Raw genomic sequence first — 24,809 nt, forward strand, 5'->3', positions numbered from 1 at the left:
TACCCAGAAACATGCAGCATCAGCAGCATATAGAAGACAAAGAAAAGGTTGTGTGTATACCAGAAGATGTCATAGTTTGAAACCCTGAAAAGAATAAACCATGGTTCAATGCTGTTTCACTCAGATGGAATCACTGCGAATTAACAGGACATAATTATACACCATGTAGTCATGTAGAACAGTCAAAGTGCAGCATGTATTCCTACAGGCACACTGTACTTGCAAGCAATTAAGTGTTGAGAAGAACAGGTGACTGGCACAGAAGTACAAAGCTGAGAAAGAGAGATGAAGGACATAGATGTACAGAGCCAGCTGAAGAGTAATTCCTAACTCAGGAGACTTCACTGCTTTTGTAAGTTCTACTTAATCTTTCTGAGAACCTTACAGCTAAGAATAGTTCTCCAGACTCAAAACTCAACCTCTTTAGAGTGAGTGCCTCCTTGTGTTCTCCCTGCCCCGATACATGTGTATAATATGTCACTACTGATACAACATAGAAACAGGCAGCATAGACAGCAGCAGCAGGGCTAGTGGGAAAGGAAACAGAAACTTGTGAAGGTATGGAGTGGAAGGAGATATTGGAGGAAAGGGAAGTAGAGCAAGGAGGCAACGTGAGGACAGGTAAGACAATGTTTTGGGGCAGGAGGCCACATAGAGCAGGGCTCTAGGACTGATGGCCTTGGGAGGAACAAGAAGAACATTATGACTGTTAAGATCAGGAGACGTGAAGGTGAAAGAGGACGCACCCCCTTTCATCAATAATTCGTTAGGTAATGTAAAAAGAACTAAGACCAAAGAAAATACGCATCTGGAACTGTTTTCTGTTAAGTTTGTTTGTTTTTTCTTGGAGTAGAATAGTCACCAAACAACAACCAAATGGTTAAGAAAATATTCTACTTCATAGCACACAAACACACCTCTCACACTACACAGCATGGTAGGAGAGCCCCTTCCAAAACCAAAAAAACGTAGCCCCTTCATAAGCCAAGACAATTACTCAATATAAAGCAATCCTAACTCTGAGAACATAGTTTAAGAAGCTACTCCTCTGACATAACTAATTTTTTCAGATTATTTTTTCCCTCCTATGACCTTTTACATAAACAGCTAACTACCCTTGCTTCAATATGTCTGAAACATATACTGTGGTTTTTTTCTGTCAATACAGGACTTATTTTTCTGTCTTGAGAAAGGAAACAAGTAATTTCAATAATCTGAGTGCCACAAAAATAAAATCTAAGCAAGGGCAATTCTAAGGAACCCAGAAACAGCAAGGGGCCCTGAAACCCCTCTTTCACCCTGCCACCCTTCCTCCATTCAGCACCACAAAAACACTTTTTCCAACTTGAGGCTGCTCAAACCACTTCTAACTACCCACACCCTGGTAAGCATTTCAATGCAGTCACTCATCAGTATCTTAAGGAATTGTGGGAGTGAACATCAGTAAGATGAAAATAAAGGATGATGGTGTGGGAAGTGGAAGTACAATGGGAAGGCACAAAGAGAATAACATTTACCCCAAGACCTGAAACAGATCTTGGAGTTCAGGTTTAATTTTGTATCTTGCTACAATACCGAAAGCTGCACACAGAATTCATTTTTATTGGATCTTGAGCATTTTTTACAGAATGCGCCAGTTTTCCAAAATTTCAGGGCTGGAAAGTCAATCCCTCCTTCTGACGCATTGTTTTCAACAGCTAATTATTATTGTTGATTAAAATTACCATACAATTCTTGTCTGAATATGTTGAAATGTCAGCTTCCTGCCAGTTGAGCATTTTATTATTCTTCCAGCATTCCTGAAGATACCTCTACTATAAAATCCTGGCTCCTCACAGGTATCAAGTTCCCCTAAATGTAATCAGATACTCTCAAATTTACCTCCTTAAACTAAAGGAATGGAGATCCTTCAACCTCTTACCATAAAGCACATTTTCAAACATTTTAATAAATATATATTTCTTACTTGTATCTTTCTTAAACTGTGTATCCTACAGATACATACAATATTCTAATATACTCATTAATTTTCCTACTGCTATACATATTTTTATAGTTCTTCAGAACATTTATTACATTTAGAACATTATTCAGAACAATTATTATTCTTGGGCCTTAAAATATACATTATTCACAGAATGAATGCACTTCTTAGGAACAAAAAGTCCTGAAAATTTGAGATCAAGTTGAATATTTTGTTTAATTTCCTACTTCAGAATTTTGAAGGTAAAGACTTGCAAGAGTTAACTTACTGAGAAATGTAAGGGGAGATTGCTATGCTTTCAAGGGACATGGTAAGCAGCAGTCTTCAAAAAAATATTTTTAACCCTGTTACAGCTAGTTTTGAAAAGGAAGATATATGTGGTAGTTTAGAAGATGAAATTGAAGACTGTAATATTTGGTTACAAGAAAAGATGGCATTGGAGCAACTTATATTTCAATGTTCCTTTAAATATATGATTTCCAAAGTCACTAGTAATTGTGTTCAATGGAAATACTCTCAAACAACATTAATTTGAAAGTTACCAGAAATGTCAGCATTTATTGTATTTTCTCATAATTTCATATCCCTTCTAACAAACAACCACTAAAAAAAAATATGTTGGTCTAATTCTCAGGTATGACACGGCAAAAAATTTAGAACATTTTTCAAACAGTACTCACTTTCCCCTTTTAAAACATTAGCAGCTAATTCAATCCTCCTAATACTTATTCATACAGTTTACTAAACAAGTAAATGCACAAAAATATCAGGATAATCATGCACAGAAAAATTTCAGGAAGAACATACGAAAGAAGAAATGATTAAGCGGGTCAGTGTGCAAGAGTGGATTAGGGCTGGCATCCAAGAGAGTATAATAGCCTCTGAAATACTTTTTAAAAAGCTCAGTTTTTTCTAGGCAGTGAATATTTACAATTCATTTTCTAAGACTGTAGCATGAGCATAGCCATCATAAAGCATGTGAGAATCCACAGGGGAAAAGAGACTGAGAAGGGACAGAAAGATGCACAGGGAAGCTTGTTTCCTTGGGAAAACACACTATAAAGACAAGCTTGAACCATATGCCAGAGGGAGAAGCCAGAATAAAATATCTAAATAAGAATTATTGCTAGAGTAACAGGAGATGCAGATGAACTCTAAAGGACTTTGGTTCTGCTGGCTAGATGGCAGAAAGACAGGAAAGCACTTGCACTAACAGTAACTGAAGAAGGAAATAACAAGTGTGTAACTTCAAAAGATGGAAACCTTTGTCGCATGAAACCCAAAATTATTATTTCCAAGAATATGATTGTAACTACACATATTTTCCTAGATTTCCCAATCATTAATAAACACCATTCTTTTTTTCTAATTTATCACAGCCTTGGAGAAAACAGGAATTTGCTCTGGCTCACTGCTGCAAACTGAAGCAATTGTTTTATTTTTCTATCTTCCCCAAACTGGTTTTCCTTTGCAAGTAGAGCCATCTGTGTGGACTATGGAATGTGCAGCCATGTCTGACATCTTGTGCAGCAGTCTTACCCTTCACATCTGTAGCCTGCAGTGCCTCACAAAGGTTTCAACCCTGGAAGTATCTTTGTCTACAAAATTGCACAAGTATTTACCGAACTATTTTCTTGAATCAGCACCTGATAACATTTCTACTCAGGAAAGACAGATTAGTTCAAAGTGCAAAACCACTTATCTAGCTCACATCAGTGAAAACACCATTCATGTTTGAAGATACGGAATTAAAATATCCTTCAGAGTTTGCTGAATTGAGATGATGTATTTACATAATCGGCCTTTGAATTCACCAGAGACTGCTATAAAAATAAAGGGGTTTTTTATATGTTTCAATTGCAGAATCCAAGCCTTAAAAAGACTACAACGCTGGGCTGAATCCTCCAAGGTACCGTACGATCACTCAAATGTGCTCTAATACGTGTTCAGTAATGCTGGTGCACAATGTAAGCCCATTGGAGGCCCAAACTTTTAGAAATCCCAGCAGCTATTCTGAGTCAATACTGTGTTGTTGTTTTAAAGTTATAATCGACATTACAAGACATGTATCTGACAACCAGAAGCAAAGCTTTTTAAAAAAAGCATCATTTTATTTAAGTAGCACAATCCTGTTTCAGTTTGCTTTGTTGCTGTTTTTTCCATTGTTGGTTTGTTGGGGTTTTTTTTGTTTTTTTTGTTTTTTTCCAGTTTGCTGTTACACTTTAATTGGTGAAAATAATTAAGATAAAGATATCATCTTATTTTACTTCCAGTGGACTTAATTTATGCATTGGACAGAACTTTCCATATGCTTAGTTTACTGTCTCCGTGGACAAACAGGAAAAAAAAAAAATTATTTGAATTTTTAAAGGTCAAGATTTTTAACTGAGCACATTTCTCAAACAGTATTTTTCTCTGAAGGCAATTTAATCAGGTTTTGTAATTTTTTTAATAGAAAAATTTACTGTGTTCATTTAACTGAAGCTAGTAAAAAACCAAATAGGCAAGAAAACTGGCATTTTTAATACTCATTTAAATACTTCTTGCCTCATATTGCATTTACTCTTCAATCCCTCTAATCAGTGTGAGAATATTATTACTCAAATGGCATTTTCAGCACAATGATCAGATTATGTCTTACCTGATGGCATATGTAGAAGCTGTACACATTAGGAATAGTACCAACACCATAATGACTCCAGTCAGACCTGGAACTAAGAGGCATAAGATAACTTACATTTGAACTGTGAAGAGGTATACTTGTGTCCTATGACTTTTTAAGAAAGTGGAAGTTATTAGACAGACAAATCATGATTCAATCAAACTCTTGCATGTATTTATCTCTTAAAGACAACTCATGTATCAAACTAGATGGAAAGAAGAGCTGTGTTATCTCCAACCTTCCTAAAGAAAACTGCCCTTTTCCTTTCATTTCACCATGCATCACTGATTTCTCATTAGTCTTTTCTCCTGTCATCTTTTGCTCACAACATTTGTCTCTAAGCAGGTAACCAAGAACAAATCCTGCCTATTTGTTTGAGTGACTGTACAAGTTTCTATATCTCTTTTTTTATTCTAAAGCCTAAAATCTGTTGAACACAACAATTAAAAACCTGGTCAGGGACAGAATTTCAAGCAAATCAATTTCTATGCAAGCTGTCACTACAATTGTTTGCCAACCCATTTCATCCTGGAATGAGTAAGAGCCTGAAATTACTCTCCATGGCATTGTATCATGCTTGAAATTGTTGCCCATAGAGCAAGGTCTGTGATAGTGATCTACAGCCAGCATTTGAGAAGGAAAGGTTAAAAACATTAAGGATTGGACTCATCTGCTCAAATGCAGGCTCATATTGGAACTAGTCTATCCTCAGCTCTTTTTTAAGTCAAAGGAGAGAAACAAGTATTTCTATAGCATGATTAATCTCATCCTAAAGTAGATTCCTGCCCATATAGTAAACCATCAGCCTAAAGACAGATTAGAAAAATCCCAACCAAGGTGCTCAGAAAAAGTGGTAACTTTATCTTCAAAATTGCCACCCCAGGATTTAAGAATCTGAATTAAGAATTAAGAACTTAAAATCCATGAAGCATTACATCTTCTCAAAGAATGATTTTTTTCAGCATAGTCTCTGGTCACCCTAAAAGCCACGTGTTTAGGTTTAAACAAAGTCAGTCAAGCCAATCACCAAGCATAAAGTTAAATAAGCGCTATTTAATGTCAGAATATAAGCACCTTAACCAGCTTTCATGGATGTAAATGGCAAAACCAACGATTTTCATGGTCCAGGATCTTTTACAGGATCCTAATGCTAAGCAGCAGCTCATTTTTTTTTAATAACTGATTGTGACTTTAGACTCTTCAGCAATAAAGAGACAATTTCAAATCTTATCTTTTTATCAACTTCTCAATATTCACTTGTTGAAAAGTCTGCTACCCAAAGTCTGGTATGTCAGATATCACTCCTCAGTTTTACAAACTGTAGGAAAAATTCTGGTCCTACAACCTACAGAAGTTTTGTCATGGACTACACAGCGAATGCAATTTTACCCCTTCATGTAAAGCTTACAATTAAAAGCCTTTACAATAAAAAATGTGCATTCTTTCCATTGCCTCTTTCTTTTTTAATCTAATTTGATATGCAGTGTGCAATCAATCTCCTCTCTGACACAAATACTTCCACTACAGTTGCAGTACAGCACTCGATCCAGCTTCCACATTGCCACTCAAGCCACAGGTCACCTTTTACATCCAGTTCTTCAATTCTCTTCTCCATCGAACTGCAAACATTAAATCACTCACAGCCTTGCCCCAATTCATCGGTGCACGTTCAGTGTTTCCTCTCCTTCCTAGCTCTCTTTTTCTCCACTAACTATAATCTTGAATACTTGCTCCTCCCAGAGCTAGCCTCACACCGTTAAGCAAAGTAGTTCTTTCCTGGACTGATCTGAAAAGCCATCACACTGTAAATCCTTTCAACTCCTTATTCCTTCTCTTCACTGTGTTAAAAAAATAAAAAATAAAAAAACATCAGCCAGTAAAACTAATTCTGAATTGCTTCAGAAGAGACAATTTTTTGTATATTTATACAGCTCCCACTGCAGCAAAATTTTGGTCCCTGTCTGGGCAGTTTCACAGCACAAATAATAAATGTTAATTACCAGTTGTTAGGATGGAGCGTGATCTAAATAATTTTAAATTTAAGTTGACTTTTTTGCAATAATGTGCTCAAACTTTGAAAACGCAGTATCTTCCTGTCTGTCAGAAGGTAAAAGGAGTTCCACTGTGCAGGTTCTCAGCTCAGCTAGAGAGGTCTCAAGGTGTCCCCAGAGCTGTGACAATATTTGATGGGGCCTGTATTCTCATTTTTCACCCCAAGTCCTTCTCCTTTATCTAAGATATTTAATACTAGCTGCTTTTTCTGATTCTCCTTCCCCATCTTTAACTCCCTCCTCTGAGATACTTTCTTTCAAAGCCTCCACCACTGATTCAATTCACTAACCACACCAGTTACCCAAAGTATTTCCAGTTAGCAGTTAACTTGTACCTCAATTTCTCTCATTTCATGTTCTCACTTCCTCCACTCTCAGCTGACCTAAACCTTGATTAGGTTTTTTGGAAAGCCCTTTCCCACACACTGCCAATTCTAATAAATGTATTAGATGGAACTGACAGGTCCAAACACCCATTTATTGCTGTCCAGACTTTGGACCTTGCCCTAAAAGGTATCAAACTGGTGACCTCAGAAAGGACCTTTATCTGCTTGTGAAGCACGACAGTTCAGGCTTGTGCCTACTCCTCCATACACAAATGTTGCTCCCTTCTAAATTCCTGCACAAAAATGTCTTTGCTTATTTATTCTTTACAAGTGCTGAAGCCTGATTCCTGTGTAACATTTCTGAAGGCTCTGAAGTCAAACCAACCCTTAAATAAACCAGCTGAAGCAAGAAGACCGCTTTTGTTGTGTTTCTTTTTCTAGAAATTGGATCATTTAGGAATTAGGGTTTAATATTATGCAGAATCTCTGTTTGAAACTGATGATTTTCCACTGACTCATCTGTACAACAGCTTTGAAGATGCTGCTCATCCTACTACAGGGCTTATGTAACTCCTCCCTCCTGATATTGGATAAGCAAACCCAGGTTATATTAACACAAATAACACATCTCAACCTAGCTGAGTTACAACAAATGAAGCATGTGAACACAGGATCAAAATGTTTTTGTCTGGAAAGTAATGATGAGAAGCTGCAAACTTTCTCGTTCAGTTTTGCAAGACTTACCAGTAGCAAAAAGCAGTTTCCTTGGGTCCTGAAAAAGACAGGAAAAAAAAAAAAAAAAATCAACATACACATTTTTATATCTATATGAATAAGGTCATCATCATAATAATAAGTAGCTCATAAAGCTCACACACTTGAAGGCATAAACAATCCCTAAATCTGGATGTAGGAATGGATTTGATATTTGGTAACAGTTTACACTGACAGCAATTCAACATAAACTAAACCTTTAGCCTCTGCATTCCCTCAATGAAGACAATTCTGATCTGTTATGAAAAACTGAGATCCAGATAATGCTAACGATTTTTTGAAAGCTTTTTACTCAGTTACCTCATACCTTTGGGAGGACAGACGGGAGCAGAAGAGATAGAGATTTTGAATTTAAATGAAAGACAAGCAGTGAGCATTTTACTGCCAGTTACATCACCAGTGGACTCTGGTGAAGCACTGCAGGACTGAACACAAAGGAGCTCACAATACAAGCCCAGATGTTCCTGTTGCCTTTACCACATGGAAAAGGAAAAGGAGATATGTCAACCTCACAGGAAACTGCCTCACTTCCCCTGAGCCCTACACCTCATGAGGTTTTGTCTTCACTGCAGAGAAAAAACCCTCTTTTTTTCAAACTTGAAGTACAATGCAGTGAGGGCAAGTAAGCAGTTTTCATACAGGCTAGGAAAAAAAAAAAAGCATCTTTCTCCCTGACCTTGTTTAAGAGCTACTAGAGTAGCTAAAATCCATGAGGTTTTGGTCCTAGAGTTACTAAAAACTTATTATTATCTCCATTTTCTATTGCAAAATTCCTAAGGCTGCTTAGTACAAGATGCCATGCACACCCTGGCACATTCTTGCCTCAGGCAAGCTCCTGCTAATGTTCCTGATGAGGCTAAATCTATTAGACCACTCCTAACACATGCAGACACTTGAGTTCAATCCAGAACCTCAGCACAATAGTTGGTGTTGGCATGTCTGTCTGCCATAGAATAGCTCTGTGATTAGATCATTTACCCAGGGAGTGGAAGACCTTGGTTGTTGGTCCTTATGAGCCTGGGCTGAGTCAAGCTCCCTTTTCCAGGAAAGGATGCAGCTGGGATAGGGTCATTCTAAATCTTTCCTAGTGAAGCTGGTAGAAGAGAAATGCAGACTTAGGACTAGAATGAGTATAAACAAGAGAGAACTTGATTGTAGCCCAAAGAAGAAAGAGTCTTGGACTCTGGTCTCACTTCTAAAATCTGCAGTCATCTCTCCAGCGCCAATTGCACAAGCAAGCACCTGGAGGAGGGGATAGGACTGTGGTATGCCTTCAAGAGATTGACACCACAAGTAAGAGAAGTCAAAGTATTTTGCAAGTAGAAATCAGCTTCCAGCACAGTTCATGCAGATAACTAATTCCACTCTTAGCTTATATATCACATTTCCTACTGCAGTTTAAAAATGCAAAATCAATCTCAAATCCCCAGTATATGTCACATATCACTATACAACAAATACTGCAAATGCAGAAAGTATTTTTCCAAAACAGCAGCAGAAGCGTCTCAATCAGGCCCACCCAAGGAACAAAGAGAATCAGAATAGAACAGACTAGACTATTTCAGTTGGACCTACAACAATCATCTAGCCCAACTGCCTGACCAAGTCAGGGATGACCAAAAGTTAAAGCATGTTGTAGAGAAGCAGAACAGGGTGCAAGGTGAAAGGATGTGATGACAGCATTTTCCACCTAACAGTCCAATAGGTCTGAATCCTGCTGGCTTAACCAAAGTGCTTAATACCTGCTTTGTCCAGAGAAAGAAATAAAATCCACAGTGATCCACAATGGTGAGTTTTCAATGCACAGAATCAGCAGCACTGGATAGATCACAAGACGGATCACACAATGGAATTGGATATACAAATACTCATATATTTAGGACAGCTAACTCACCTCACCGCGATAGTTCGCTGCATTTAGTGACAGAAAGTCTTCATTGTAGTTCTCAGAGAAGTTAAGAGCGTTCACCAGATGAGCAGCAACATGCAAGACTGAAAAAAACAGAGTAAACCTGAGATCCATAAACAAGAAGTAGATGCTCCCCTGGAGTAAAGAGAAGTAGCTACCCAGATGCCAGGCCATAATCACATCACCTGCATGAGATGCATCAGGGACTAAGGAATTATTGTTCTAAAGTAAATCAGGTTATAGATATTCCTGGCAGGAAGCTGTATGTATTTTAAGATTTTTTTTAACACTACAGCAATCATTTCTGTACTGCAATGCTTCAGCTGGAGGACAACACTCAAAGGTGTCCACTAAAGAATGTTTCTTCTTCAGTGAAACGGGTATTTGCCTCCACTGCTCCTTCAGATAAGCCTGTAGCACTCTGCTTCTTCATTCAAATTCCTCAGGTGACCATCGAGTCACTTATAATGGCAAATTTTGACCTGATCTCATATACCTGACCTTTTAGAAACTGGAATTCTAAGGAAAAGCTCAGCATTAGAATGTAAGCCCATGTGTTTAAAGGAAAATTAAACCAAAACCCACACACATCTGAGAAAGTATTCATGATTTAAGGGAAGAACAGAGCAAGACTACCCCCAAATGTAGCGTACAAGAAAAACCACAAAATACTGCTTTAATGTGTTTCCCACACAAGCTGCTGCTCAGCACAATAAGATCTTACCTGAAAAGATGCATATTGTAACACCACACGTCACATGGAAAGTTTTACTTTTATCTAGCAGCCTTCTGGTTTTCCTTCTGGCAACCTAATAAGAGAAGAATTCAAGCAATGTCTCTTCTAAAACAAAGACAAAAAAATACTAACAGCAACTGAGGTCATTTAATAGCAACTTCAGCCTTTACTAGGTTGAACACTGGCAAGCACAGTACCTAAACTTAAAACCTACAAGATTATGTCAATGAGCCAATTTTGAGATCTTAATGAAGAAATTACAGTTGGATCACAGATGTCAAGAGCACATAAATTAATGTCCCTTCTGGCCTTAAAATATAGGACTAATCGTTTCAGGTGTCACCATCTCTTCAGTGAGCAGGATCAGAGGGAAAGGTATATTTGCATCTATAGGCATCAAATCTTTTAGATACCGTCACATGATGAAGAGAACTCATAGGTTCATCTCATCTAGAAAACACAGATGTTCCTCAAAAGCATTCCTTATATCTGTAAAAGCAACTGGCAAATCACAAACAAGCTAAACCACTGTTTACTGAACACTGGTACAGAAAACAAAGCCTTTCAGCTTTGCCAGAACTCTTTTCATTCTCCCGTGATAGCAAATATATCAGGTTGGGGATTTTTATTTGAAGTTCTATCACTGCCAGTAGGACAACTGTGGTCATGCAGAGATGAAGTTTTTTGCTCTGTTGAATTCTACCAGGAAGCAGTAGAGAGGACACAGATGTCTTTTATATTACAGTTGGGAAAGAAAGAGGAGACTTTGGCTGATTATAGTTCCACAGCAACTCCCCATCCTTCAGAAATTCATTGAAGAAACCTTCCTCACAACAAGTCCAGTCAAACCAGACAATGCCAGCCAAGGCATTGTCTTCAAAGGAGCCATGAATCTAGGCTGAATGTCTGACACTTGCACCATGCAGGCAAATATTGTATAATTAACAGGGATATAACAGATTCCTACCTATTATTTTTAGACTAAACAGAGACCAGGGCCGCCTTCTCAACTGCTGCATTCTGGGGACAGTACTTACCTTCTGAGATCCTCGCAGGAAGGCCAAGAGAACCCGGCACATTGGTAGAAGGACCAGGCAGCAGTTGAGATTGAGGACAGACGCTGAAGCTCTGCTAACACACAATCCTAGCTGAACAAATATAGCAAGAGTTAGATTACAGGGAGAAAAGACACTCTAAAGGATCAGATGTCAATATATCACCTCCTCTTCTTTGCCACAAAACCAACCCATGCTCTCTTAACTCACGAGAATAGTGGAGTTTCATGATGCTTTACATGTACTGGCAAAACCTGTGTACACACAGCATGCTATCTTGTTCTCCAAGGGAAACAGCTTTCACCTTTGCATCAAAAAAATAAATTAATTTTGTCAGCAATAATGTCAACAAAAGACAACTTTCTATTGAAAGAACCAATATCCTCATCAGTGCTCAAAGCCACATACATATCTGAGACAACTATAAGCATCCACCAAGAAATTACCTGAAAGCTTCAACCAGACACAGTTAAGACAGAGATATAATACTGTGAAGACACTAGACAGCCACTTAAGTAGAGAGTGTAATGATTTTCTGGTAAACAAGCCAGAAAAAGATGTTAAAAAAAAAAATAAATCAATTAAACTGAAATTATAATACTCATTTAAGGACTGTTATAGAATTGCTACAGAACTGCTCATCCATTCACACTATGCAATGCCCTATTTGGACCTAAAGAAAGTAGGTTTTCTTTTAGTTTCTTCATTTTAACTACTCAATAGCTGGAAACTGTAATGAAATCTAATTTCACTAATGTTTCAACTGGTATATTTGGAACTTACATAATTAGAACAAAACCACTTGTCAAATAAATGAACAAAGCACACATTAATGTCATAACCCTGTATTTTTTAATCTTATTATATTCTCCCATTCATTTATGATTTTTAAAAAACTTAGCAAAATGCCATTGTTCTCCTAGTTACTAGGTTGAATTATCATTTTACTAGCTTATATAAAAGCTGCTTTTAGACTGTCAACAGATTTCTGGAATGATATTTCTTATAATGTTCTCTAAACCCCAAGTTTTTCAACTCCTGAAGAAATTAATAAAAAATATTGTAAGATAACTCAAATACTGCAGTGATATGTGAATGATTTGAACAATTACAAATTATCTAATAAAAAATACTAAAGATTTCTTACTTTTTCAAAATGAGGCTTTATGGCAAAAAAACCCATTTGTTATTTCTCAGTCAAATCAAAATTTAATCAGAGAAACATTTATTCATATCTTTCCTTTCAAGAAGAAGAAATAAAATTGAAGAGAAACAAAGAGGGTTTTTTTATTTGGATTTTTTTTTTTTACAAAAATTATTAGAAAAGCCTTGCAACTTGAAAATTTGTAATTACTATTAGTTTTTTATAGACTTATCTACATGTCACATAAAGGGATGAATATATAAACTAGTAAAAATAGAGTAAACAAAATAGCTGAACCTCAGCACATGTGCCAAGTTCACAAGTACGACAGCATGACAGGAGCTTCTCAGTACCATAAAACATCAAAACTGCCTGCTATCACAGTTAGTAATACCCATGTGCCCCATCTTCTCTGCAGTAAATCTGGGCACAAAACCAGTAGGCAAACAGAAGATAAAGATGTTCAATCTACCTGAAGCATCAAGCTCTCAACCTAGATCCTGGTTTTTTCCTGGCTACTTTACATCATTTAGTGAGAGTCGAGTGCTAGGGACCTCCTCACCAGACATTACCAGCTTCCACAGAACAAAGCAGTCATAAGGACCCTCCTCTCAAACGTTGTCCATAAGAAGTAGGAGCAATTAGCCCACAAGATGTGCTCTACCTTCTTCTCTGCCATGGTAACTGTGGGATCCCTGGCAAACACCCCAGGAGCAGATCTCACAACAGTTACACTGAGAGGGATGCTTACAACAGAGGCATCTTTAACCTACTGAATTACAGAAAGTAAGACTAAAATGAACCACATCACTTAGTTCATTCACACTCTCCAGACCTCCCTCACTATTTCTTCCAACAGTCCTTTTTTTTTCTTACATAAAACCTCCCTTGCTGCTGTTTCATGTTACTTCACACTCTGTTCAAATGCACAATGAAAGATTAATCTTGTTACTTTTCCCTCACAAGTCATGTCCTTTAGACTTTAAATCATCCTCTACTCCCTGCTCCAGACTCTCCCAACTGGTCCAGAGCAATGACTGCAACTCAGCACCAGCTAAAATGGCCACAGCCTCAGCACCTGAACTGAGACTTTACTGAATGCTGATGTCACTTACCACTTCAAAGTATGATAAAAATAAATGTGAACAACAATAAATATTTCTTTGTCCTTGCCCACAGTAGCTTAAAGTGACTTTAAAATATTGTAAATATTTTTGGACTATCGCATAAAATGGCAAGACCCTTGAAATGATTGGACTTAATATCAAGTAAAATGTCTCTGTAATGCACTGTTTGCATATACAAGATTGTCTCTGCTTTCATTAATTACTATTCCTCTAAAGGGAAGCTAAAAAAATGAGCTATACACTTCATAAAAGCAATAACTTTAAAAACATGATCATAAAACACATAGAAGCATTTTTATTAGAGCTTGCTGATGTGCTACAGTATTTCAGTGATTAAGTGAGCATGATTTGAAAAACCCAACAATTATGTAGAACTGTTATGCAAAACAGAAGTAAACTGAACCGCTTCTGTAACTCCCAAAAGCTGAAATAAGTTACATTACAATTAATAAGCAATTGGAAAATTGTAATAACTTCTATTATATGACCTATATGATACAGAATTAGTTTCTCCAGAATTTATGTTGTCTTTTGAGTTTAAACATAAACCAAGCATGATACCGCTTATACAAGACTTACTTTATCGGTCACAACTATTCTTCTTACAAAACAGTCCAGTTTGGAATAGTCTAGAATAGTTAATTATACACAGTATAGTATGAAATAAATGAAATAATTTCTTGTAAGAAATCAGTAAAATGCCAAACAATTTAATTTGTACAAAAAACATGAATCAGTTATGATGAGTAGAAAATGCTACTCTACTAACTTTTCTTTGTGTTTTTCTATGCCACTATTTAACAAATAGCAAATATTCATTCATAGTGCAATTACTACGGAAGAATGCTCTTACATTAATTTTAATTCAATGCTATTAACATCTGTACAAAGAAAGAAAAAAAGAAAGTAGGAAAGACTTCTTCAAGTATGTAGCGCACTTCTAGGAAAGTGTGATTCAAATATTTTCACCAATGGTTCATTTAAGGTTTTATTCTGAAGAAATGAAGTTGGGCAATGTTTGCTGCAACAAGCCCTTGACCAATTTGAAAACAATGGTAAAGTAATACATTTGGCAATGCTTAGAATCACAATTCAAGCAAGACCCAGAGGAATAACAGAGTACTAAGTTTGCTCTTAACATATATATCCAAAGGCTAAAAATATCCCCATGAAACTAATGCTTTCCAAATGGTTTCCAAGTGGTCTTTCTTGACTTCCTTTGCATTGCCTGGGTGTCATAGTAACAAATTAACATAGCGCGTTGTTGGATTTTTAAACAATAGTGGAATAAAAGATGATTTTTGCTCCAAGGCAACTCACTGGTTCTAGAAAGAAATATATATTCTTATTAAGTAGCTAAAAAATGATAGAAATATAATCCTTTTTTCTTCCTAAGATTATCGTTGTCTTAAAGAAAAAAAAAAAAAAAAAAAAAAAAAAGCCACGTTATTTCATGTTAGTAGCATGTGAAATTTTTGCAGGATCAAAAAGAGAAAAAAACACCCCCAAAATCTTTGCTGGACACTTTCTTTTATCCACCGTTGCCGATAGCAAATCCAAGCATTTGACAACCTCCTTCTGTACTCTGCCTATCCAATACCATAGATGCTGTTATCCCATTTCATAGAGAGGCAAAGAGGCATAGAAAAACTGAAGGATTAATCAAGTTCACACAGGATATCTGTGGCAGGGATAGAGAACTGGACCGACTATAAACTCAAATCCTAAAATCTAGGCTAGATTTTTTTCTCCAGACAAGTATAAAGCAATCACCATATTCTCCTTCTCCAAAGCAGGAGAAAAGGGCTCCAGAAATATAGTGGCTCTCCAGCCATCCCTGTCTGGTGTACAGTCCCACAGAGCTGGGATGGACTCCTTCCTGGCTGCGCTCATCTAACGTGCAAAGCAGGACAGAGAAGCAAAGACTCAGTGCTTGTTGGATGTTCTGTGTCTTGCTGCCAGTAAATTAGGGGAAATGAACTTCTCTGTAGTTAGGCAAATTATTTCAGTATTAGGTTGAAGGCTAAAGTAACTTACTGCATTCCACAGAACTCCTCAGAGTTCATCAGTTATAAATACAGGTATTAATGTTACCTGCAACTGCTGTGTACAGAAATCTAATATTCAATACATGGTTGCAAAACATACTGGAGAGCAGAATACAGGAAGGCTTCAACAAATATTGTGCTATCTCACCTTTTAAGCCCATCTTGTAGCAAAAATAATGAAAGAATACTGCAAATCCTTCCACACCTCCAAGTGATGTGATTCTGTTTCTCAAGACCTCACTATCTAGAAGTAACAATCCTAACCAGGTCATGGTGCAGCAGAGACACCACATTTGATACTCTCTCTGGAGGCCAGTCTTTGAACTTTTTCAATCTTCTATGGTTCAGGGCAGCTTGAAAGGTTGTAGGAAGACTCATAAACCACATGCTGCTCTGTAGACACAGACCACCTCCCCAATTCAGTACTGGAGCAGCTAAAAAAGTTTATTTTCGTAGGTTGGACAAACTGTGCTACACAGTGTGCCTCCTTTTGACCTGACTTCCTTTTCTTCATAAAGTATTCCTTGTTTTGAGTAACAGAGCACAGATAATCTAAGATGAAGGACAGATATGAATTGTACGAATAGTAATTATTCCCCCTAGGCCTAAAAAATCTGGCTGGAGATCTAGAAAACAAAAACCCAAACCAAAACAAAAACAAAAAAAAGCTGAAAGAAGGCTGAAAGGAAGGAAAATATAAGGGTAGCAGAAACCTACCAGAATACATGAAAACTTCTACAAAAGTTTGACTTGGTTTTGTTCCTGAATATGGAAGGTTTCAAAGCAGAACTCTAAATCCCAATCTTATGTACTGCAACCCTTTAAAAATTATTTTAAAGACTAATATTTCTGAATCATATTTCAAAAGTATATTAAGTATTTAAAAAAAAAAAAAAAAGCAACAAAAACTATCAATTCTCTATGCAGAGCATTTAATACCAGCCCAATTGTCTATGGTAATTCAACTTCAGTCTTCTGCTTGCATATATGAAGAAGTTGCTATGATATTATAGAAAGGGATAAATAACAGGACTGGACAATGGCAACAACACTTTTAGCTCTTTTACGAGGTATGGGGTATCCTCCCTGCACTAATAAGAGTCAATATTCTCACCGTTCACTTATAACTCACCAAACAGGCATTCCTTGAAGGTCTTCCTTCTCTTTCTGCCTACATATTTAGGTCTTGTTCTCATATTATACTCAGTGCCTTTGTGTTAGATGTACTTCTGCTTAAATAAATCATTCAATCTGAAGAAAGCAACAGTCTTAATCTGGAATTCAATATTAGCTTCCAACTTCTATGGTAATCTCCAAAGTGTATTCATATACAAGATTTCAGGCCAAATATTAACTAATTAACAGATTAATAAAGATGAACATCTGTTAGAATCCTGACTTCAGGAAATACAATTTTAAAAAATACTTTTGTTGGTGTTGTCAAGTTACAGGGGGTTTTTTATGCCAGGTAGAATGACAGACAACAAGACTGGAAGGGATCTCAAGTTAGCTTCCAAATTTAAGTGTTCCAGACCATCTTTCTTCTCTAGCAACACCACAAAGTGTGACAGTATTTTATGTATTAATTAGCAACAAGAACTTGCATGGTTGATCCTGCAAGATACAAAATGATCTGAATTCCACAAATTCAATCATGGATCAAGGGATAAAGAGTATCCAAGTGCCCCCAAGAGATTCACAGCATGCTGCAACTCATGACCAGAGCAGGAAGTTGCTTACTGTCATATCTGAGTCAGTCGCACAGAAGAGATGCAATGTCTGTGACTAAGGGCTTCCTTCATGTTGAACTATTTCCCCTTATCACAACACGGTAGGAAATATAGTCCATAAAACTGGTCTTCTGGAGTGTAATGCAGCTATTTTAAGACCTGCCATTGTTGGACTACCATGGGAACCCTGCAGTAATACATATGTAATGAATAATCTGCCAAAGAGACTTTTTGGCCATAATTCAGTTCTCTTCTATACAGAATATCATGCCATAATCATCTTAGTCTTGTTGTCATCATTGCTCCTCATTCTATTTTTAACATGTCTACATGATACTTTAGTAAAAATGTCAGTTAATCATTTGAGATGTGTCTCTACTAATTGAACCTCCGCTATTGACAGCTTCACAAGAAGTTCTGCAAAGGTGGAACTTCTCCCATAAAAGTTAATAATATAGATGTCCTTCATAGGATTACTGCCATCTGAGTTAAAAAACAAAAAACAAAAACACAAAAAACACACACAAAAAAAAACCCACAACAAACAAACAAGAACTACATGGTGCAAAACCCAAGTTCTTCATTGGCTCATAACTGAGAATAATCTCAGCAATGATGCTGAACAGTGGGCTGTCCAGGAAGGACACAGGGTGTTTGAGCACACAAAAAAATCTAGAATGAGGCAAAGATAATGTAAGAATAGACTAACTTGCAAATTCAAGGAGACTATCAAAATAAGGTCTCTTGGATTAACTCCTCAGTCTTCATTAGGGAATCCTGCATATATACATCTTCCATAGCAACATAAATTATTATTAGACTTTTTTGCTACATGTAACACTAATAACCTGAATACAAGACAATTAAATAGCAAACCCTCACTGCATTAAGGAAAATAAAGTGTGAAGATACACAACTCCCTCCAATGCTTAGATGTGTTGGGGAAGTGGTTGCATAAAGATCAATGAAAGCAGAATTTGGCCTCAAATTAGTAAAATCTCTATCATTAAAAAAAAAAATAGCCAGGAGAAGCATACAAGTTACTGGAACATCTGGAACATATTCCAAACATTGAATAAAGATGGCATAAATGTGATGCACAGAACTGTACAGTAAGAAGGTAGCAACTGTATAGATAGGGAAGTGAGGCAGCATTTTTCCTTTTCAGTTCCATTTTCAGTTATTCAATCTTTTCCCAAGCAGATCCTTCTGAGAACGCATTTTCTTCACTGTGGTCTGAAATCCAGAAGCTTATCTCTTGCATTAACATCCGTTTGACTACATTAGAGTTATTTAAGCAGGGATTAGAGAGGGAATAGGGAAAGAGAGACCTTTTATGCCATAACATAATGAGCCCAATGCTCTTCCTGTTCATGGGGAACTCAAGCAACAAGAAACAGGTATTTCATTTAATGCGCTTAAAAGCAAGATTTGAGTTCTATAATAAGGCCAGTACTGAATTTATGACTGAATTTGTTGGTCAGTTTGAGAGACTGAAATGTCCAATGCCTGCCTCAAAGCCTGCTTGATATGTGCAAACCTCCCAGAGAAGCTGCTGCAGCCTGTGACTGGTCTGGGGGATGTCTGGGGGATGGGGGATGTCACCCAGAGAAGCGGGAGTGGATTGAAGGATGCACCCCCTGCTGCCTTGCGGTTGCAGTGTCCGGACTCTTTAGACAAGCCTTTAGACAAAGGGGCAGAGCTGGGCTGGGCTGGGCCCATCCTGGAGCCGTTTGTGGCCCCACTGTGTGGGCCAGACCCCATGCCTGCATTGCCAATGAAATGACAAGAGGCAAACGGCCTGCCCTGAAACCAGATGCAACAAAACCTGTTGGACCAGAGAGGAAAAAAAACTAAAGGCCAGCAGATCTGCTGATCAGTGGATATGATGAACTTTAAAAGTCAGCAGAAAATCTTGCTCAGGGTGCATCCACCATCGAAGAACTGAAAACTGAGAGCCAACGGGATACTGCTGGATTCATGGTGGTGACTATTCTTGCAGCCCTATCCCTCATCCTTGCTTTATTTCTGCCTTTTCCTTCCATTCTGTTCTATTGCTACCCCTCTTCACTTTCTAAATAATAAAAACCTGTTTTGGGTATACAGCATTTGACCTTGTTTGTGTCTTAATCTCACTCTTGGGATAGTATCAAAACCTCCCCCAACACTGGATCAGGACAGTCAGTCACAAGCAAACTTGGAAAAAAATACAGACAAGCTGATCTGAAGAGAGAAATCTTGACATCTGCAAAGAAATTAATCATATGAACAACTTCTCTGACTGAGCAGACACAACACCTCCAACAACGAAGATTTTGGAGTCATGTCAAGTAATTTATGACTCTTCCTTTCTGTAATTCATGCCTACTACATTTTGTAGTATTTATCATGAACATGAAGATAAAAATATTCTTTTCCTCTGAGCCACACACTTTTATAAGAAATTCATGCTTGTTGAGTGCTTACCAGGCTTCTCTTCAAGTAATCTAAGGCCACAAGTTCACATTTATTAAATTTTGAAAAATTGAGATTTTTTTTATCTGAATCATATTCCTGAATCAGTTGCAATGAATGCATTCATGCAGTTAGACTATGATCTGCAGTGTTACAAACAATTAAGTATCCAAATGGATGGTTCATCCCTTTGGGCAAAAATAATGGGAAGGGGATTACACTAGGTTCTGGTTGAATTTACACTGCAAGAATCACACAGTCACAGAATTATTTTGGTTGGAAGGGATCTGAGGATGTCTCTATTTCAATCTCCTGCTCTAAGCAGGTTCAACATCAAACTCAGACTAGGTTTGTTCAGGGTTTTGCCCAATCAGTTTTTGAAACCTTCAGGGAATGAAGGTGAAGAGTTCATGGTGTCATTTATGGGACTCAAACTGTGCAAAGAAGTAACATTTGACACAATGTAAGTTTACATACTAAATTGTGTAGCCTAGAATAAGCTGATTAACCTTCTCATAGCACATCAGAGCCTTTGACTTACTCATTCTCTTTGCACGTCAGGACACCACCATGCTCTTAGAGCCTTTTTAAAGATACAGAATTAAGGATCAGAAAGATTGTCATTGAAGGACTGAGTGGGAGTTATGTACCTAAATAATTTTAAAATCCTGTGATAAGTATCTTATTCAAGGTCACAGGAAATGCAATCAGAAAGGACTAAATCTGAGCCTCCTTCTGCAGGAGGCTGAAGGAAAGTGAAACACTTCAGTGGCCACTGAAGGAAAGACTAACCTCATTCCTTCTCCTTCCTCACATCAGAAAGAAAAGACATGGCATGAAAATGTGGCAGTTGAATTTATTCAGGATATTCAGTCCAAGATCTCCTTTCATATCACAATATGATTGCCTACAGCAACTCTTCTTGTTTTCCATCCTGTTACTCGGTAAACAATAAAATTACTAGTGGTAAATCTTTCAGTGCTGCAAGTGCAGAAGTTCTTAAGGAGATTTCAGGCTATTGTAGCATATAAAGAGAGGAAAAAAACTCCTCAGCAGACCTGACTGATAAACAAGAGAAATTTTTTTTTCAGTCACAAAATGCCATTCCTTTTTGACATTTTTTGTTAATTAGATAGAAAAAGGAATCCATTTTCATGAAAGTATGTTAAAAAGTTCATTCTGTTAAGACAAAAAAAAATAATCAACTGTTGAATTATAAATTAAGAATTTTCATCTAAATATCAAATATTCAAACATCAAGAAATGGCACACAGAGGCACTACAAGCCACTCACCCTTGTATGGAACAGAGAGGAGACTGGTTATGCAGATGGGCACTGGGCCAGCAGCTACACAACTCAGCACAGAAAAAGAAAAGGAGAAAAATACCCTGTGGAAGGTAACAGCAGCTGTAGTATGGGTATGCTTACACTGTTTTCTGAAGAGACTAAAATTGGCTTCAGTTTTCAAAACCGTTGAAAAATAATCTGCATCATTTATATACATATGAAATGATACTGAACAGAAGGGAGAAAGCTAACTTGAGGGTCTAAGGATGATATTTAGACAAACTGTAAGATGTGAATTCTGAGAATGTTTTACAGTCTTTAATATTTCCAAATTTTTTTAATTAGTTTCAGAACTTTGACCAAAAGTGTGTTTTAGACTTAGCCCTTCACTTTCCTCCTCATTTACAAAGTCTCTAAACTTGTTTGATATTTTTCCCCACAGTTGCAGACAGTCAGACAAACTCAAATGCATGGCCTCCTGGTCCTCATCTAACCAAGACAAGGAATCTGGTGCTTCAATAATCTCAGAGGTTCTGAGCACATTATTATTACTTTGTATGTGTCTTTCTTTTTGAAGTATAAGAAAACAAAAAAAAAAAAGACCAGACAATGAGTTGGTACAGGGCAGATGAGTCTTGTGAATTGAGAGGAACTTTGCTGATTGATACCAGCCGACAATCTGGCCCAACATAGTGACCCAAGAACATTTGCTTTATAAACAATCCACTTGCTCTGCCAGGAGCAAACACAGTTTTCACATGGATGCACCAGGCTGCAAAACCATCAGAGATTATGGTAAAATTAAACACGTTTTCATGCTTTTTCTGTCATCATCACAAAGGATTTAAGTTTTTCCATTCCCTTCTTTTTGCACTATCTTTGCTAAGATTAATTTCTTGAACAGACCTGAGTCAGCCATAAGAAGAAAAAAAAAAACAAGGGAGAAGTATATCAGGCCAACTTACTTTCAAGCAAGTTCCCAAAAGCTTATGGAACTGGCCAGCTGTGGCAATGATATCAACCATACAAAAAAAATATATTCTGGATCTACCAAAGAGAAAACCTAGAGGCTCTACAGCAATTTAGGATATGCATCATCTGTACTTTAACCTCATGTTAACTTTCCATTGAAATTCATTCTCAAGCATGACACAGTGTTACAAGGTATCATGCTATTCCTCCACTTATTCGTGGATTCTCAAATTCTGAGCAACCCTAGAGCATTTTCCAGAAAGTGGCTAACCCTTAATCTATCTCTTTGGATAGAAGTTGTTTCAAACAACTGCAAATGGCGTAGTTGTGGATAACTTCACAAGACAGACTAGCATCTCATTTCCCCAAATTATCTTTTGGGGTTTTTCTGGTGGTGGTGGATGTCACCCTTATTAAATCAAAACAGTCAAATCTTCATTAAATAATTCAGATTCCAATAAGTTGTTATTAGAAAACAAATTACACACATTACAATGATTTACTCAAAATACGAGGATCTATGAGATGACAAAGATTGAAAAGAACTAAGATTTATCAAAATAACTCCTTCAGCAAATATATATAACAATAACTAGATTAGAAAGAATTTGCCAGCATGAGCCCAGAAGCTTGGCTAACGTTTTGATGACAAAAAGCTGCTCTCCAGTCATCTGTTGAGCATGTTTGCGTTCCTGTGAGCCTGTCTGCAGCTGGGAACACCGGGAGGGAGGAGAGGAAGGGCAAAGATAGCTGTCCCATACTTGACTGGCTCTTTTTCTTCTCAACACTGGTCACTTTCTACTCCTAAACAGCACCCCAGTAATTTCCTACTTGATCTTTCCCCACTTTGAAGCATTAACAGGCAGCTTGTGTCATCCTTGATTAGCAAATGCATTCTGCCCCTTTCCCGTCTCCCGGCATCCCAGTTTCCAGGGCAAAAAGTAATGTCCGGGTCACTCACCCCTAACATCTGATGCAAATAATAATATTGCAGCCCTTGATAATAGAGCAGGAAGGTTTTCCAGAAGAGCCATACATTGAGGGAGAGCCAGAAAAACTAAAATGAAACAGAAACAAGAGACTGTAAGTGAAAGTTCCATGTCCAGACTTTTCAGTGTTAATTTCATTCATAAAACTCATATGCCTGTAGTTTCATAAACATAAATAAATGGACGAGGAAAACAAACTTTAAGCTTTTAGCATTAAAATAAAAAAATATTGAAAAAAAAAAATAGCCCTCTATTTTCACTTTCATTGAACTTCACACAACTTTACCTTTGTGACTTTAGATTACTGAGAGCTGGCGAAACCCTCCACATAGAGAACGCCGCTGCAAATCTTTGGTCAGATATTGCAGCGAAAGGCACAAAGAATAAAAACTAGCAACAAAGAGACAAACGCAGGAAGAACTTGACCTCTGAGAAGGTTTCGCCCCCCCTCCCCAGCTTCCCCAAAGGGGATCTAACAAAGAGCAAACACGCGCACCCCGTGTGCCGCCGAGTCCCCGCACCCGTGTCAGAGACCAGTGCCACACTAATACAACTGCATTCTTCCTCCATAGAAAAGGCTGTCTGCAAGGGGCTAAATCATGCTGTCCCAAGGATCTCCGGAAGTTTTCTGTCTTCTTTCTCAGTTTTAAACCATCCCAGATGTATATGAGCCCGTGTCTTAAACATCTTGGTAAGTGCACTCAGAAATGGCCATAAATGCTAGTTATAATCTGAATAATTAGAAAAGTTATAATATGATTCTCAAACATCATTTGAGCATCAGCTCATCTCCTCTGCTTCCTGAACATCCATTCTCCAGTTATAACAGTCACTGTGCTTTGTCCTGCCAGCTGGACAGACTGCAGTCACGACAGGCTGTCCCTCTTAGAGACTGAGGACATACTTTCTCTGATAAGGTTGCTTCTACTGCATCAGCAACATCCTCTACACTTGCATCTACTCTCACAGAGCTTATTCGTGTACTTTACAATGCTTGGCTGGGTGTTGTAGTTAATGTTACAGACATGGCTTAAAAGATTTCTGGTGCTGCAGTTTTGCTTATGTACCTGAGAGTGATCCAGATTCATATCACCTGAACTCCTCAGTGTCTCCATCTCTCAGCATATACTGATCCTGCAGTTCCTGCACAACACTGCATCCCTCCAGTCTGGGGAGCAGTCTGGGCACCTCGTCTTTTGCTCTTTTGCAATCTAGATTTAGGCAAACAGGCCCTTAAATTCTGCCTGCATCCCTCAGGGGGTTGATCCATTATGCCTTCTTGGAGTATTTACCCTTAACACTGAGCTCATGGGAGGAGAAGGAAATGTGAGTGCCAATTTCATTAGAGAGAACGGGAAAAGTGCAGTTTCTGCTTAATAGCTGAGTGATTAGAGCACTTGCCCAACAGTGGGAGAGCTGGACCTTTCTCAAAGAACTGAAGCCATTGCATTCACATCCCAGGAAAATTTCCTAACCGCTGCCTTTCACCAGGGTCAGGGAAGGAAACAATCTCCAAGTGAGCCACTGTGCAGCCAGGAATGCAAGAGAGAGAGAGGACAA

General features: G+C 37.7%; 1 protein-coding gene across 3 annotated transcripts in view; it reads right to left on the reverse strand.

The window, feature by feature from the left end:
* NOX4 (NADPH oxidase 4) overlaps positions 1–23,312 on the reverse strand; it is a 107,882-nt gene extending 84,570 nt beyond the window's left edge. Inside the window, exons 1-7 of one of the 3 annotated variants that reach the window (XM_026848106.1) lie at positions 23,222–23,312; positions 11,480–11,586; positions 10,431–10,515; positions 9,692–9,789; positions 7,768–7,795; positions 4,626–4,698; positions 4–84 (exon numbers count right to left, since the gene is read on the reverse strand). In XM_026848106.1, the coding sequence (XP_026703907.1) occupies positions 4–84; positions 4,626–4,698; positions 7,768–7,795; positions 9,692–9,789; positions 10,431–10,515; positions 11,480–11,586; positions 23,222–23,294 (545 nt within the window). In that variant the 5' untranslated portion in view covers positions 23,295–23,312. Of the gene's footprint in view, positions 1–3; positions 85–4,625; positions 4,699–7,767; positions 7,796–9,691; positions 9,790–10,430; positions 10,516–11,479; positions 11,591–23,221 lie in introns of all 3 variants that reach the window. The other 2 variants (XM_026848115.1, XM_026848123.1) reach the window with 2 other exon arrangements.
* Positions 23,313–24,809: the final 1,497 nt, after the last annotated feature.

Source organism: Athene cunicularia, assembly GCF_003259725.1.
Source record: "Athene cunicularia isolate RWA chromosome 1 unlocalized genomic scaffold, athCun1 chr1_part1, whole genome shotgun sequence".
NCBI lineage: Eukaryota > Metazoa > Chordata > Aves > Strigiformes > Strigidae > Athene > Athene cunicularia.